The sequence below is a fragment of the Panulirus ornatus genome, chromosome 63 (genome assembly GCF_036320965.1).
Source record: "Panulirus ornatus isolate Po-2019 chromosome 63, ASM3632096v1, whole genome shotgun sequence".
NCBI lineage: Eukaryota > Metazoa > Arthropoda > Malacostraca > Decapoda > Palinuridae > Panulirus > Panulirus ornatus.
In genome coordinates, this window is record NC_092286.1 from 7,964,544 (window position 1) to 7,982,043 (window position 17,500).

Sequence of the window (17,500 nt, forward strand, 5' to 3'; positions counted from 1 at the left end):
TTCCAGGAACCTTTTACGACAATCACCAAATTTGATGATGTTTGTGACGCTGGCAGTGTGTCAGTAAACATCTATTTCAATTCATTCCTAACCTCGCCTGCTCTAGCTCTGATGCTAATTCATCTGTACGTCAATTAAACCTTAATTAACGATTAAATTACACACAACCCAAATTAAATCAAAGTAAACAATCAAAAGTCTGTCCATACCTGAAAGGTCTCTCTCTCTCTCTCTCTCTCTCTCTCTCTCTCTCTCTCTCTCTCTCTCTCTCTCTCTCTCTCTCTCAAACACGACCCCTCTCCCACCCCCCCACCCCACCCCCCACGACGACGGAACCTACAGCCATCGAACCCACGTGTTGATCAATTCGAGACGACCTCAGTCACCTGCTGGCCAGAGCTGGGCTGGGGAAGGTGGGTTGTGAACTGCACACTGTATACAAAAGGTCACAAGAGACAGAAGTCTCTTCCTCTGCACCGCTGACTATATACAACATGAGACCCGGTCACAACCTCTGACCTATATCACTTCAAACAGCCAAAGGTGTAAGTCACAACCAACATTATACATACACACACACACATACACACACACATATATATACATATATATATATACGAACAAAGTGCATAGGAACGCTCACCTTCATAGAACATACAAACTTCCAACAGCCAGGATCGAACCCGGGACCACCTGTGTCACAGGCGGGAATGCAACCGCTAGGCTATGGGCCTGGCTAATAGGAAAGAACTATTCGAATACTATCTATATCTATATGTATACTCAAAGGCTAGACGACTTCATAGAACAACGCTTAAATTTATATAATATACCTTACCGAGATTGTAAAGGTAAATGAGATATCAAAAACTTGTTTCCCTTCCACAAAACGCCCTTTATCACTTGCCACATAAGATATACCCACTCTTTACCCACGTCTATAGCCCCTGACCTATGCATTTATAGTCAGCTATCATTCTAAGTCTATACAAAACATTTCTACACACACACATACACAAAAAACAACTCTACCATCTCTTTTCATAGGATCTAAAATATCTCTCTACAGAACATAACAGATCGGAACACATCCCTGTATATGCAACATGGTCACAACATCACAATCTATCTATCATCTACAACATCACAACAACTTTATAGGTCTTTTTTTTTTCCCCTAACTTACACAACATCACCTCACCAGTACTCAAGAAGGTGTTGTATTGTACTTGGAAGTTTAGTCCTTGAAAAAAAAATAAATAAATACATCTACAACTACTACATCAGAATCTCACAACTACATCACAACAATACTGTATATCTAGACCAGGAAACTACCTTCACAACATCACGATCTCACATCTCCTACATCAACACGCATCCACAACATCAAAAACTATACCGCGAAGACTTCAAAGACATCACAACCCTCACACATATCAATCAACATCCAACAACATCACAACCATCTCGACAATAACAACACCGTCCACAACATCACCACTACGCCACGCCACGAACGTCCCGGCACGGCCACGCCAACCCAACCCGATGAACTACTACAACATCAACATCAACAACATCACCATCACCACAGGTAACACCGCTACAACACCATCACACAACCGTCAACATCAAACTCACAAAGCCCACAAGACATCAACAAGACATTTGACAACATCCAGGGAAACTTCGTCGTCAACCACATCCCGGACACACTCCATTTCTTTTTTTGACTTACCTCCTCCGCCACTCAGACCAGTCCCCCCAAATACACCAGGTCTCTCCTCTGAGAGAGATTACGACATTAGAACACACCACCTTCAACGGGGAAGGCTCCTGGGAAATATAGAATAATAGCGTAGCATAGAGAGAATTGAGCTACGGTTAGCGCAAGTACACAGCCGAGGTGGGGTGGTGGTTGTGGTGTGTGGGAGAGAAAACATTTATTATAAAAAATAAAGGTGGGTTGGGGTGGGGGGAGGGAAGGGGGGGGGGACAAAGAGAGTGAGAAGGAAAAAAAAAAGGGGAATTTTTTTAGTAATTTTTTTTTTTTTTATGTACATGGGTTGGTTTGTATCTTTACAAGTGGAGTTTGGTTTGGGGGGGCGGGGAGTAATAGTAGTGGCAGTAGTAGTAGTTTAGTGGCGGTACTTGAAGGGGGAGGGGGTGGGGTGGGTGGGGGGTAAATGGCAAAGTAGTGCAATGAATACCGTAGCTTTAAGATGAATACTGGATAAGACACTTGAGAGATGCACTTAAAGACGCGCGCACTTAAAAGGAAGAGTCTTAGGGCTGACAGACAACACATCTGTGGGGCCTCTCCCTCTCTCTTCCTCTCCCTCCTCGTTCTCTGTGGCATAATATAGACAAACACTTCTCAAATCACTTTGAGAGTTTGCTTATACACGCACAAAGTGAACGAGGAGCCATCTACTATGTGAAGGGGGGGACGAGAACCCTCCCTCACTTGGGCTCTTATAAGTACACGTTCGTAAGTACGTGACTCAAGTGTGTATCCATCGCTGTTAAGACAAAGTGCCTCAGAAAGTTATCTACTGTGCGGCGGCAGGAGGTTAAAAAATATATATACATAAATATATATATATATATATATATATATATATATATATATATATATATATATATATATATATATATATATAGATATATAGATATATAGATAGGTAGCTACTGGGACGTGTCTAATCATCAAACTCTGCCATGACAAGGTTCACATGGAACTGTTCTAGATGCTCGCCACTCTAGGTCTAGTGTGACACTAGTTCGTTCTCCCGCCTAGAGCCGTGATCTAGGAGGAAGGGTCGCAGCTAGAACTGATCACCCTAGTGTGTGAATTCATGTTTGTTTGTTTATGTCCCATGGCTCCTAACCAAGTATAAATAAAATCTATAACTTAAGCACAAAATAAATATCTTTTACTACTTTTTTTTTTGGGGGGGGGAGAAAATATAGTAGCTAGAACTAATACTAAAATCCAATTTTACGTGAATCTCTTTAGTTTCTTTTGTAACAGAATAACAAAATCGATCAAAAAATAAATAAAACTGGTTGATTCTAATACAGTTGAGAAACCATGTAATCAAAACGTATTTTACTACTATGCAACTGTCGAGGGTCAAAAAAAAAAAAGAAAAGAAAAAATTATAATCTAGTTCTGCAAAAAAAAATTAAATTTCTAGCTTTTTGTGTGTGTTGTGTTTGTGTGTGTGTGTGTGTAAATTAAATTTCTAGCTTTTTTTTTTTTTTTTTTTTTTTTGTGTGTGTGTGTGTGTGTGGGAGGAGGAGGAGGATATACCCCCGTCCCTTGTATGGCGTTTTGATGAATAGATTCCATAAGGTTACATTGGATCACAAACGAATCCAAGAAGAGATCTACGTTGCCCATAATACTGTACGGGTGCACAGAGAGAGAGGAGGGTGGGTGAGTATTTACATAATGGTAAAAGTGCCATTGACAAAAGTAATCTCTTCTTACTTTTGAAAGCCTTTGCATATCTCAACCGTTTGTGCTGCAGCCTCGCTGAAATACAAGAGTGGGAGAGAAAAAATATTAGTCATAATACATCACACTACGCATCAAACCTTCTCATAATGTTCTTACTTACCGTGATATACACACATACACACATCTCGCGAGTCTGTATATAGACTCAAGCCTCATCTTCGTCACTCACTGCCGTCAGCATTCTTAAATATGTATATATATATATATATATATATATATATATATATATATATATATATATATATATATATATATATATATATATATATATCCCTCAATTGGTGAGGGTATGGATGGAAACTTGCTTCGTATATTTTCCCCTCCCCATATCAAAACATATATCCCCCCACATCAAAACATACATTCCCCTCACATTAAAACATATATTCCCCACATTAAAACATATATCCCCCCATATTAAAACATATATCCCCCAAATCAAAACATAGATCCCCCCCAAAATGAAAACATATATTCCCTCATCAAAACATATATACTCCCCCCCACATCAAAACATATATATATTCCCCCCACATCAAAACATATATATTCCCCTCCCACATCAAAACATATATATTCCCCCCACATCAAAACATATATATATATTCCCCCCACATCAAAACATATATATTCCCCCCACATCAAAATATACACGTTTCCCCCACATCAAAACAAAAATGAAACTGAAACTTTATTCCCGTGCATAATAAAAGTTTCTACTGGGTATTATTATTCGTCTTTTAAAACGCAAAGTCTCATAGACATCCCTTACTGGGTCTGGTCCTTATTAACACACCCTGACTCACCAAGGAATGTCTGACCTATGACTCCCACTCCCCCCCTTCCCCTCCCCTCCACCTCTACAACCTCAACCTCCCCCACCTCAACCTCAACCTCCCCCCTCCATCTCAACCCCCGTAGTTCCTGCAAAACATCTAGTCACTCCTCTCGATTAACGACCCTCTTGAACCATCTTCCTCCATTCCTACCATCTTCTACGTAATTCTCTCTCTCTCTCTCTCTCTCTCTCTCTCTCTCTCTCTCTCTCTCTCTCTCTCTCTCCGCCTCAAAATTGTCACCATACGCTGCGCAAGAATGTTTCAGGGTCCCCGGTCGAATGAGTTTTAAACTGTGCCTCCTGTATTACCACAACCAAACACAGAGAATCTTATGATCATAACTATATATATATATATATATATACATATATATATATATATATATATATATATATATATATATATATATACATATATATATATATACACATATATATATCCACGACACACGATGGTGAACCTCCTACTTTAACATTTAATCAGAAAAACTTTTAAGAGCCGATTTAAAAAGTTCGTCTGTTTTTTCATAAGTGATTAGAAAGTATTTGAGGAGCGGAATGTAGGAGGGGAAAAAAATATATATATATCATCAATTCAGCATCATGACAAAAAAAAAAAAAAAGACAATATCTCGAGTTTCTTTGATCAAAGTTTTGGGGCGAAAGGAATATTGAAAATTGTTTCGATAGCGAAGGAAGTGTTCTGCTTTGACTCTCTCTCTCTCTCTCTCTCTCTCTCTCTCTCTCTCTCTCTCTCTCTCTCTCTCTCTCTCTCTCAAAAACAAGCGGGAACAACCCTATTAACGCAATCCCCTTCATCAAAACCTGAGTGGCAGCCAGAGAGGAAAAAACTCTAGAGATCTGATTGGCAAAGTCAGACTTTACAGAGATCTGATTGGCAAAGTCAGACTTAATAGAGATCTGATTGGCAAAGTCAGACTTTTACAGAGATCTGATTGGCAAAGTCAGACTTTTACAGAGATCTGATTGGCAAAGTCAGACTTTTACAGAGATCTGATTGGCAAAGTCAGACTTTTACAGAGATCTGATTGGCAAAGTCAGACTTTTACAGAGATCTGATTGGCAAAGTCAGATTTAATAGAGATCTGATTGGCATAATCAGACTTTACAGAGATCTGATTGGCAAAGTCAGACTTTTACAGAGATCTGATTGGCAAAGTCAGACTTTTACAGAGATCTGATTGGCAAAGTCAGACTTTTACAGAGATCTGATTGGCAAAGTCAGACTTTTACAGAGATCTGATTGGCAAAGTCAGACTTTACAGAGATCTGATTAGCAAAGTCAGACTTTACAGAGATCTGATTGGCAAAGTCAGACTTTTACAGAGATCTGATTGGCATATCATCGAGTTCCGTAGGATGGTTGGCTCACACAGGCCATTCTGATAGCCTTGTATCAATACAATCATTGATACTCAGGAACCACGCACACACACACACACACACACACACACACACACACACACACACACATCCCTTGTGACGAAATACACACGACCAGACGACGTACACTTACGTGACACACACACTTACACTTGAATCTGACACGTACACTTAACACACACTCATGGTGTATCATCTCTCATCAGTAGTAACTTAACGAAGAATTGCGTCTTAAGGGAGGCAAAACCCCACACACTGACTAGAACTTCAAGCAGTTTGAAGAATGTTAATAATACCTGAAATATATCATGTTAAGTGATATATATATATATATATATATATATATATATATATATATATATATATATATATATATACACTCATCAAACAGTATGTTATTTCGACTTTGGCGTGATTGGAAAACCTTAGAATTACGTCCAGACCACTATAACCCAGTCATTAGTCTCGAGATAATGACACACATTAGGTTGTAAGAAGACACAAATACTTGAGTAATAATCTCACAGGTTCATTCCAATTTCGTCTGACTTGTTTCCCTAAGACTTCGTGAGCTCTGAGAGTTGGAGGGAGGGGGGTGTTGTGGGGGGTAAGAGCCCACGAATTTGATCTTTAATTCACAGACGTGAAGGAAAACATGTTTTAAATTCAAGATTTATCTCTTATCAATATTCCTGCTATGGGGGTCGAGGAAAGTACGCGTCACCTGTGAAATAAAAACAGAAACCCCTCAAGAAATATACGTGTCTTAATTAGCACATGACACGGATATAAAACACGTCATCTGTGAAATAACAATAATAATAATAATAAACCTAATAAGAAATATTTCTAAATTACCACGTGACACGGACACCATCACCGACTTAAACTCAATAACATCTTAAGAGTTTAATACTTCTCATACACGATGTTTAAATACACACAAATATAAACAGACGAGTTGTCAATAGATATATACCTTCGCCATCCCTCTGTCTTCTCAACTGACAGCCTGGGGTCGACCTATGTGTGTACACTAGTACAGGTCTTTATATATGTATTTAGACGAGTCGAACACACACCCCTGGAATGAGTGGGATGGATAGATCCTTCCTTACACCCAAACATCCCTGAATAGATAAAGCTATTGGGTGGGATGGATAGATCCTTCCTCAGACCCAAACATCCCTGAATAGATAAGGCTATTGGGTTCTCTGTTAACTAGAAGGGCACCATTCCATGAGAACCAAATGCTATGGTTGTCGGCTCAATAAGTGCCTTTTACGTCTGGATGCCTCGCTCTCTCTCTGCCTGCCTCTCTCTCTTCAACGGTAAATCCAGAGATGGAGGAGGAGGAGGAGGAGGAGGAGGAGGAGGAGGAGGAGGAGGAGGAGGAGGAAGAAGAAGAGGAGGAAGAGCAGGAGGAGGAGGATGCCACAGCATCATGAAAGCTGTTTTGCATAATGAAGGAAAACGTGAGCATAAAAGCCAGGAGGGAATTTAATAACTTTTGCGCTCTAAGAAACCTATATAGAGCGAAAGGAACAAACTATTGGTAAATGCTAGGACGGGCCGCAAGCGGAGCGAGACGGGTCGCCGCATGCGGAGCAGTGGCGGGCCGCCGAATTGCTCAGCAGGGGAGGGTCGTATTGCTCAGCAAAAGTGGGCCGCATTGCTCAGCAGTGGCGGGATCGTTTGATGAGCTTGGGGAGGGGGGGGGGGGGAAGCGGCGCATGCTGAGAGAGAGAGGGGGGGCCGCATGTGGGCCGCATGCTGCAAGAGAGGTGGGCCGCATGTGGGCCGCATGCTCCAAGAGAGGTGGGCCGCATGTGGGCCGCATGCTGAGAGAGGAGCGGGTCGGTTACCTTCTGGCTTGCAGGAAAGCGGAGTAGCTTGACCTGGGAAACAAGGACGGGTTACTTCTTGTTGTTGTTGTTGTTGTTGTTTGGATCTAGTACAACAACCTCACTACAACCCTGTGTGTGTGTGTGTGTGTGTGTGTGTGTGCGAGTGGTCACTACGACCCTCTGTGTGCGTGTGTGCGTGTGGGGGGGGTGCTCACTACGACCCTGTGTGTGTGTGTGTGTGTGTGAGTGTGTGTGTGTGTGTGTGCGTGGTCACGACGACTCTCTGTGTGCGTGTGTGCGTGTGGGGGGGGTGTGCTCACTACGACCCTGTGTGTGTGTGTGTGTGTGAGTGTGTGTGTGTGTGTGTGTGAGTGTGTGTGTGAGTGTGTGTGTGTGTGTGCTCACTACCACCCTCTGCATGTGTGTGAGGGTGCTTACTACAACCTCGTCTGCGTGGATAGCTAATCACTAACAGCGTTGCGTTGGTGCGTTGGCATCTGTGCGTATGTGTGCATTGATATCTATCTGTGCGTATCTGTGCGTTGATATCTATCTGTGCGTTGATATCTATCTGTGCGTTGATATCTATCTGTGTGCGTTGATATCTATCTGTGCGTATGTGTGCGTTGATATCTATCTGTGCGTATCTGTGCGTTGGTCCACAGTACTGGTCCACTCCACTATCTGTGCCAGGATCATGACGTAAAATATATGCCGCAGGATAGAATAGTGTATAGAAAAAAAAAATTTATATATATAAATCTTTCATTTAGTGTTGATGGGATGAGAATATGTTGGACGTAGTCATGTAACACACTCTAGTGAGCTTTGAAAACACTTGTGTTGCGTGAGAGACTCGAGTGTAGTTTGAAAAGGCATCATTTTCCATCTCTGTGTTGTAATATTTGTAAAGCGCCTTTATAAGAGGGGTCCTAAAGCATATATATATATATATATATATATATATATATATATATATATATATATATATATATATATATATATATATTACTATTGTTGTGTGTGGCTTTTCAGCCCCTTTTCACCCACGACAACACGGGGGATCCTTGGTTCAACACGACGGGAGAACGACCAATTAGAAACTAGAAGGGACGACCAATAGGTATGATGATCAAGATCGAGTTAGAGAAAAAAAATATTAGCAAACAAACAAACAAAAAAAAAAAGGGATCAAGGCCATTATATCCCAGGGTTGCGTCGTCGTGGTGTTCCAGGGTCGGATCGTCGTGTTCAAAAAGGGGGGTTGGTAGGTGGTTGGGCCCCCCCGGAGTGAAGGGGGGTGGGGGGAAGAGGGGGGGATGGGGTGAGTTTGAAATGTAAGCCGGAAATAATGTGTCATTAATCAACTAGTGTCATTATCATGAGCTGTATTTATAAATGAGCTGATAATGTAACAGGAGAAAGAGAGGGAGGGAGGGAAATAAAGAAAATTAACTCAGTTAATTCTCTATACACCATTAATGCCACCTGTCTTGTACCACCCGAACACACCCCAGTTCAGTGTACGTGGCACAAACATGAACCTATATCCAATCAGCGTAATGACTAATCCTTCACAAGCGTGTATTCATAAGCCAAATCACGAGGCAAACAGATCATGCAAATGTATAAAGTGGGCGGCGGGCCAACAGAATAATCATTCACAGTGAAAAAGCAAGATGCACAAATGGAAGACCAGAGATAACACAAGCATTATCGTAGATACCTGAAGAATTGAGATCGTCTATCTATCTACTAACCATCAGGTTTGGGTCAATAGATCTGATAGATACATCATCATCATCAAATCGAGATCATCTATCTATCTACTAACCATCAGGTTTGGGTCAATAGATCTGATAGATGCATCATCATCATCATCATCACGGTGATTAATGTACTTGATATCTTGCGTATAATTAATGTACTTAATATCTTGCGTATGATTAATGTACTTGATATCTTGCGTATGATTAAGAGAAATGTTAATCACCTTTCCCTCATCTTCGCATGCGACTTAGGAAGGGTTTCGAACGCCCATTCTGGCTGGAATTTCAATGGTGAATGAAAATTGGAAAGTACATGTCCGTGTTTTCTTCATGTGTTCTCTCGAACGAAGAACACTGATCATAATCCCTCTATTTCTTTTTCTTTTTCTGTCCTCAAACAAACCTATACAGACTTAATGCTGTTTCAGTCTTCCAATTGTAAGACATAATAACAACAATGATAATAATAATAATAATAATAATAATAATAATAATAATAATAATAGTAATAATAACAATAATAATATAATAATAATAATAATAATAATAATAATAATAATAATAATAATAATAATAATGACAATAATGATAATAATAATAATAATGATAATAATAATAACAATAATAATAATAATAATAATAATAATAATAATAATAATAATGATAATAATGATAATGATAATAATGATAATGATAATATAACCTGGAGTAAAAATAAATAAAAGGCAGGTGCATACATAACAAAAAAAAAAAAAAATTTCGTGCAATTTTTTTTTTCATTTCTTTATAAATTTTCTTTTTTCTTTTTCGTAACTTTTGATATATGGAAAGCTTGAGTTATGGACAAAAGCCTAAACGAGAAATAGATAAATAGACAGACAGATAGATGAAAAGATATAGACAGATAAATAGATAGATAGATAGATAGAGAGAGAGAGAGAGAGAGAGAGAGAGAGAGAGAGAGAGAGAGAGAGAGAGAGAGAGAGAGAGAGAGAGAGAGAGTCCCCCTTCCCCCCTTCTCGTGCCGCTTCACCCTGAGTAGCAAGACGGCAGAGTGGCCCACCACCAACGCAGGTGCACAGACTGTCACCTCGCCCCTCCTCCTTCCCCCGTACATACCCCCCCCCCCCCCCTTGTGTCTATGGCACATCAATCATTAGTTTAATAATGTCCCCAGACCATATGTCTCATTAACTGACCCTTTCATTTCCCAGTGACATCAGCAATTAACCTGACGTCCCCAATTGCCTTTACGTTCACTTTACGTTCGCTATGGACTTACGTTCTCTACAGACTTTACGGTCACTATGAACTTTACGTTCTCTATAGAACTAACGTTCACTATAAACCTTACGTTCACTATAAACTTTAAGTTCACTAAAAACTTTACGTTCAATATAAACCTTACGTTCAATATAAAGCTTACGTTCACTATAAACCTTACGCTCAATATAAACCTTACGTTCAATATAAACTTTACGTTCACTAAAAAACTTTACGTTCACTATAAACTTTACGTTCACTATAAACTTTACGTTCACTATAAACTTTACGTTCACTATAGACTTTACGTTCACTAAATGGTGTCATTAACAGACCTCAGGTTTCACCCCGGATGTCCTTATTCACCCTCACGTTCCCTTAATGACCGAAGTAATAACCAATTAGCTCTCCGTTCTGCTCAATGGTCTCAGTAATTTAGTTTCCTTTTCCTTAATTGGACTAGCAATTATCTTCCACTCCATGAACTACCTCGCTAATTACCCTCCCGCTCTCTTAATGGTCTCGGTCATTAGCCTGACGTTCCCTAAACGACCTGAGCAATTAGCCTCGTTGTCCCCTAACAGCTTTGGTAATTAGGCTCTATTTTCCCTAAATGGCCAATTTTGATTTAGACTACCCACGTGACGTCACTGATTACACTCACGTCCCCCAGTCGACGTAAACAATTACCCTCATGCTCAAAAATCCCAGAAGTGACGTAAGTAATTAACTAAATAATCATAATTAATTAACCTAATGACTAAGTTCTAGGAGACGTAAGTCATTAATCAAATTATCAACATTAATTAACCTAATGACAACGTTCCCAAGTGACGTAAGTAATTAAGTAGATCATCATCAGTAATTCATGTAATGATTACGTTCTTAAGTGACGAAAGTAATTGAATCACTGAAAGTAATCAGTTTAGTGATTACGTTCTTAAGTCACGCGGGTAATTTAGTTGACAATGAAAAGTAATCAACCACACGATCATTTTCCTTGGACACGATGGCAATTAACTTTTCTAATTCCTCATTCCGCTACCCAATTACCTGCCAAAACAAAGACTGGGGGGGAGTTACTCATCCGGTAATTTCCAATAACTCAATCCCCCCTTCGCGTCGGGGCTTCCCGTTTTCTTTTCGGGTTGATGCACCAAATAACATCACAGGAAATAATGAATATTCCGTTTTCGAACATTTTTCCCTTTGGACTCTGGGAAGCAAAGCGGTTCCTTCCTTTCCACGCGAGTTCACACGCCCAAGGCTCTTTTTGAGGTCGCGTTACGTCACTGTGGGTGGGTTGGGGGGGCGGGGGGGAGACTCGGTCATAACATCTCTCTCTCTCTCTCTCTCTCTCTCTCTCTCTCTCTCTCTCTCTCTCTCTCTCTCTCTCTCTCTCTCTGCCTATTATTCTTATTGTATTGACAAAAAGAAGAAGAAGAAGAAGAAGAAGAAGAAGAAGAAGAAGAAGAAGAAGAAGAAGGAAGGAAGGAAGGAAGGAAGGAAGGAAGGAAGGAAGGAAGAAGGAAAAAATGAAAGAAATTCTCCCGAGTAGATCTGGGTGTCTAGGCTGACTGGCGTGAGAGAGAGAGAGAGAGAGAGAGAGAGAGAGAGAGAGAGAGAGAGAGAGAGAGAGAGAGAGAGAGACCGTCTGAACGGGCGCCTTCTGCCTGCGTTACTCCGTTTGTGTGTACACAAGGAGGAGTGTGCACACAAAAGTGACGTGTACACACACACACGGCTGTGAGAGTGTATGTGTTCCAAGGCAGGCACTCCAGGTAAGGGTCAAGTCCAAAGGGGTTGAAAGGAGGGAGGGAGGTTGAAAGGAGGGAGGGGAGGAGGAGGGAGGGAGGGAGGTTGAAGGGAGAGGGAGGGAGGTTGAAGGGAGGGAGGGAATGGACCAAAGGGGTAACCTGAAGTTTACCTTCGACGAATCATTTCTTTAAATCTTCCTTTCCAACTGACTTCGAGCTGCTCCTGCTGGAGGGAGGTTCAGGTCCTTCGTGGACCAAGTTGTTGAAGGCCACGACCCCGCAGCAGTTGGCTGGCCCAGGCAGCCCCCATGATAGCCAGGCCGGCCCGATAAACACTGTAAATATTTATCCAAGACCTTCTGAAGAACAAGAAGAAGAAGAGGAAGACTTCTTATCCAAGACCTCCTAAAGAAGAAGAAGAAGAAGAAGACTTCTTTGTTATCTCCTTGAGTGTTTCTATGGCGGGAGGAAACGTACGGGAATAGTCAGTCTTAGGCCCCCCTGTGTGTTCATAGGTGTGCTTTCTCTTCTCTTTCTTATCGCACTTTCTGACTTCCTTTGGAAACATTTTCACATTCGTCCATGCGTGTTGAGCCAACAAGGAACGATCTATGAGTGTCCATTGAGATTCATGCTCTTCCAGGATGTGCCTATGATTTAATATCAGATGCGTCTCCCGTCTCTGCTCTGAGAGAACAGAGTTTCGGTGATTCCAGTCGTTCTCTGTTGTCATCGTTGCAGCTCGTGAGAGGTTATTATTTTGCGCCCTCCTTCCTGACTCTTTGTTATTTCGCCGACCCTGAATGGCAACGTCAGCACACAGCAGTATAGTACTCATGAGGGTAGTAGTAATGCTCTGAAGAGCGACACCAAATGTGGTTTATTCCCTTATTAAATTGAAGGTCCGCAGGATCCACTCCAACCGTCTCCCACTGAAAGAGGCAACTGTTGCTTTGCTTTCGTTGCCTAGGGTTCTTCCACTCTCTTCATTCACCCTTGATGTGATGGTGTCTTCTGTGTTCGTCTGCTAATGTTGTATTTTGCTCATGACGTCTTCATTCTCCTTTATAAAGGATGGCTTGAGGAATGGGAGGAGGGAGAGTTACCCAATGGAGGAGCATGTTGCTCTCATTGGCCAAGTGGGAGACATCTGTTCGCCAGTCAGTAGCATGTCAATGTCTCGTACTCACGCGAGATTTTCCATGATCATTTTCGTATCATCTGTGCCTGATCATACGACACCTTGACCCTCGCTTGCGTCAAAGGGGGAGCGGAAAGGGGGAGGGGGGTTCCTGCGGGAGGTGGAAGAGAGGTTGGGGGAGACTGCAAAACCCGATAAGGCACTGGTGTAGGACAGAGACCTGGCTGGTCCTGGGTGAGAGAGAGAGAGAGAGAGAGAGAGAGAGAGAGAGAGAGAGAGAGAGAGAGAGAGAGAGAGAGAGAGAGAGAGAGGGGAGTGAGAGAGCGGGAAGACTAAAAAATGGGAAGGGCGGAGGAGGGAGAAGAGAAAGAGGGGAGAGAAAAAAAAAGAAAGCTACAGAGTGAACGAGAATGGAAGGGGGAAAAAAAATAGGAGTGGAAAGTGGCGGAGGAGAGGGGGAGAAGGCGATCAACGTGAGGCAGGCAAGGGCTGAGGAGAGAGAGAGAGAGAGAGAGAGAGAGAGAGAGAGAGAGAGAGAGAGAGAGAGAGAGAGAGAGAGAGGTCAGGTCAGAGCAGGTTAGGGGATGAGAGAGGGGTGAGAGGCAGCAGGAGGTCAAGCGATCTGGTCAGGTCAAAAAGCCCTACACATCGTAAGGCAAACAGAACAGAAAATCTTAAGGTATGGAAGGTAAAAAAAAAAAAAAGATAGAAAGAAAGAAAGAAAGGGGGTGAAGAAAGGGGAGGTGTGAAGGAAGGGGGGTTGAAGAAAGAGGGGTGGAGGGGGGGCTGCTGATGATACAAGGTAAGAAATGAGAAGGGGGTTGTTATGATAATACGTAAACCACTTGGGGGTAACTATTAACCCCCCTTCTCCAGAGAAGAGGGTGTAGGGGTGATGAGGGAGGTTTAACAGTTACCCTAAGTGGTGTACCTAGGGAGGAACAAGACAAGTTTATTGATCAAATGAGAAACGCAAGGTAGCCGCTGTGTTAAGCTAGACATGGCCAGGTAACTCAAGAAGAGTCCATTTTCGCATTTTCTTCTTTTCTTCTCTTTTTCTCTTTTTTTTTTCTTTTTTTCGTCTAATGAAATCGGAGAAAGTGAGGAACTTCCACTAATGAAAACGGAGGAGGCCAGGAACTTCCACTCACGAAAATGGACACGAGGAAGTTCCACTGATGAAAACGGAAGGTGAGGGACTTCTGCTCGAGACGAACGAACGAACGAACGATGATGATGATGATGATGATGATGATGATGACAATGATGATGACGGATCTGCTACGCTACGTAGACGAAACACACAAAAAATAAAATATATTACCAATTCACTGACTCGTACCCTCGCCACGCACACACTCTGAACTTGAACTTTTTACATGACAAAGGTCACGACCCGAGGTCGCCTTTGAGCTTTGGCAAGACCAGCAAGGTCATCCCCGAGCCGCGGGAAGGTCAAGGTCAAGTCAAGCAAGGTCACACGGCTCAGGGCGCCTTCCATTCCGAAGGTCACAGGTCACGCGAACCTGTGAGCTAAGGTCAGGTCAGTTCACGGTCGGTTGAGCCCATCCCCGTCACTAAGGTCACACCCCCAGGAGCCGCGCTGAGGTCAAAGCAAGGTCAGCGCACGCGGGTCACGCCCCACCAAAACAAACTAATCAACTCCTTGAGTAAATGACAAGAAAATACAGACAGCTGGAGGGCAGCAGAGCAGACCCTGGTTATTGTATTACTTGAGTGGATGGGCGGGGCTGGTGGGAGCGGTGGGTGGGGCTTGTGGAGGTGGGGGGGGGGGGGGGCGGGGCATGTGGTGGAGGTGGGGGTGGAGGTGGTGGGTGGGGTTTGTTTGTGGAAGTGGTGGTGGGTGGGGCATGTGGTGGTGGCCGCGGTGGTGGTGGTGGGCGGGGCTTGTGGTGGTGGTGGGCGGGGCTTGTGGTGATGGTGGTGGTGGGCGGGGCTTGTGGTGATGGTGGGCTCTACTGTGATGGTAGGGTGATGGTGGTAGTGATGGCATCATTGACACTCTGCCATCACCGGTGCGGCGTCGTCTGCCGCTGAACGTGTCATGGCACAGTGCCACCTGAGCGACGACACCACCCCCCCACCCACAGCCCCCTCCCCACCCACCCACAGCCCCCTCTGGAGGGTCACCTGGTGTCATGAGAATGACCCTATCCACCTCACGCCAGTGCCACCACCTGTGTCTGCCACCGTGCCATGACACCGCCTCTCCACCTCCCCTTGGTGTGACCTGACACTGGGAGATGGAAGATGCTATACACTCTCTCTCTCTCTCTCTCTCTCTCTCTCTCTCTCTCTCTCTCTCTCTCTCTCTCTCTCCATCCCTCACCACCTCATCTCGATTGAGTATGTCTGACGTTGACCTAATCTAACCCTTTCCCCACATCCATCCATCCAACTATCCATTTCTATCATTCACTGCCTTCTGTGCCACGTCGCGCAGTGCCTCCCCCCCTCCTCTCGTTCCGTGCGTTCCATTTCAGGTGTTCAGATCCGGCGGAATGAACCTGTCTCTTCCAGCTTCCAATTGGTGTTGTTGCATCTGTCTTTGAACTTGGGCTTAGTGTATGAGATAAAAACCCCTTCGAGAAGTGAATGTCTTTCCGTTCCCAAACGAAACGTTCCCATTTTTGTCGATTCCAAGACGGCCCCTGGGTGAAAGACACACACACACACACACACACACACACACACACACACACACACCTCGTGTTCTATTGCAGCCTTTGTCCGTTTTCCATAACTGCATCGCTCTCAAATGTAAATTCAGTTCGGGCCTGGGGTGAGGGCGGGGGGAGAGAGAGAGAGAGAGAGAGAGAGAGAGAGAGAGAGAGAGAGAGAGAGAGAGAGAGAGAGAGAGAGAGAGAGAGAGAGAGAGATCCTCGGTTTTTGAACGTTCAGCCGATATAAATTGGGGCGAGAAATGCGAAAATTGGTTCAGGAGACGTAGTCATCATCTGTGTCGTAACTCTGCCACAACTTGGTGCTCTCTGTGCCACAACTTAGGGTATAATGGGTCCACAATTCATGTATTGTCTGTGCCATGATGTGGGTATCAACTGTGCCACAACTTAGGTATTGACTGTGCCTCAAGTTAGGCACCAACTTCGCCATAGCCACGGTATTAACTGTGCCACAACTTTTACGATATCATCTATGCCACAACTTCAGGTTAAAATCAACTGTGCCCACAAGATGCGAGTACTTGCCTTACACAGAAAAAGGAGAAAAATTTGGGTATTAACCAGACTTTGAACTTAATGTACAGAAAACACATAGAAAATTTAAAATTTAAAAGAGTAACTGCTTAATTGGCTATTTGGTCGTTAAGGGCTTTAGGCCTGTGGATCGAAGAGGTAATTAAGGCCAATGACCTCAATCATAATCACCATTCGTAAACACTTGAACACCTCGTACAGGTGTTCAAGGTAATACTAAGACCATACACACTCTCAGTGTATATATATATATATATATATATATATATATATATATATATATATATATATATATATAAATATATATATATATATATATATATATATATATATATATATATATATATATATATATATATATATATATACACGATCCTTAATTACTGTTCTTAACAACGGCCACGGATATAGCGAGAGCATGAACTGGCCTTTTAATTATGCCAAACACCAGGGGAAGGTGTTCCCAGTTATCTATCGACGATAACAACCAGACGGTGATGGTTCTAACGACCCTGGGCATCGGGAGGACTAAAGGGCCTAATTAGGACCCTTAAACAAACCTATGAACTATATACATAGAGGGATTAGAGAGCACATAGTTAAGACATAGAAGAGAAGAATTTCCAATTGCATTTTGATTTATTATTTATTGTTATTTTGCTTTGTCGCTGTCTCCCGCGTTTGCGAGGTAGCGCAAGGAAAGAGACGAAAGA

At 42.7% G+C, this 17,500-nt stretch overlaps 1 protein-coding gene across 5 annotated transcripts in view; it reads right to left on the reverse strand.

Annotated features, from left to right (window-relative positions):
- Syt7 (Synaptotagmin 7) overlaps window positions 1–17,500 on the reverse strand; it is a 586,302-nt gene that overhangs the window by 515,516 nt on the left and 53,286 nt on the right. For 3 of the 5 annotated variants that reach the window (XM_071656731.1, XM_071656729.1, XM_071656728.1), the window contains exon 3: window positions 3,500–3,544. The exons of the other annotated variants lie outside the window; for them this stretch is intronic. In XM_071656731.1, the coding sequence (XP_071512832.1) occupies window positions 3,500–3,544 (45 nt within the window). The remainder of the gene's footprint in view (window positions 1–3,499; window positions 3,545–17,500) is intronic. 5 annotated transcript variants of the gene reach the window in all.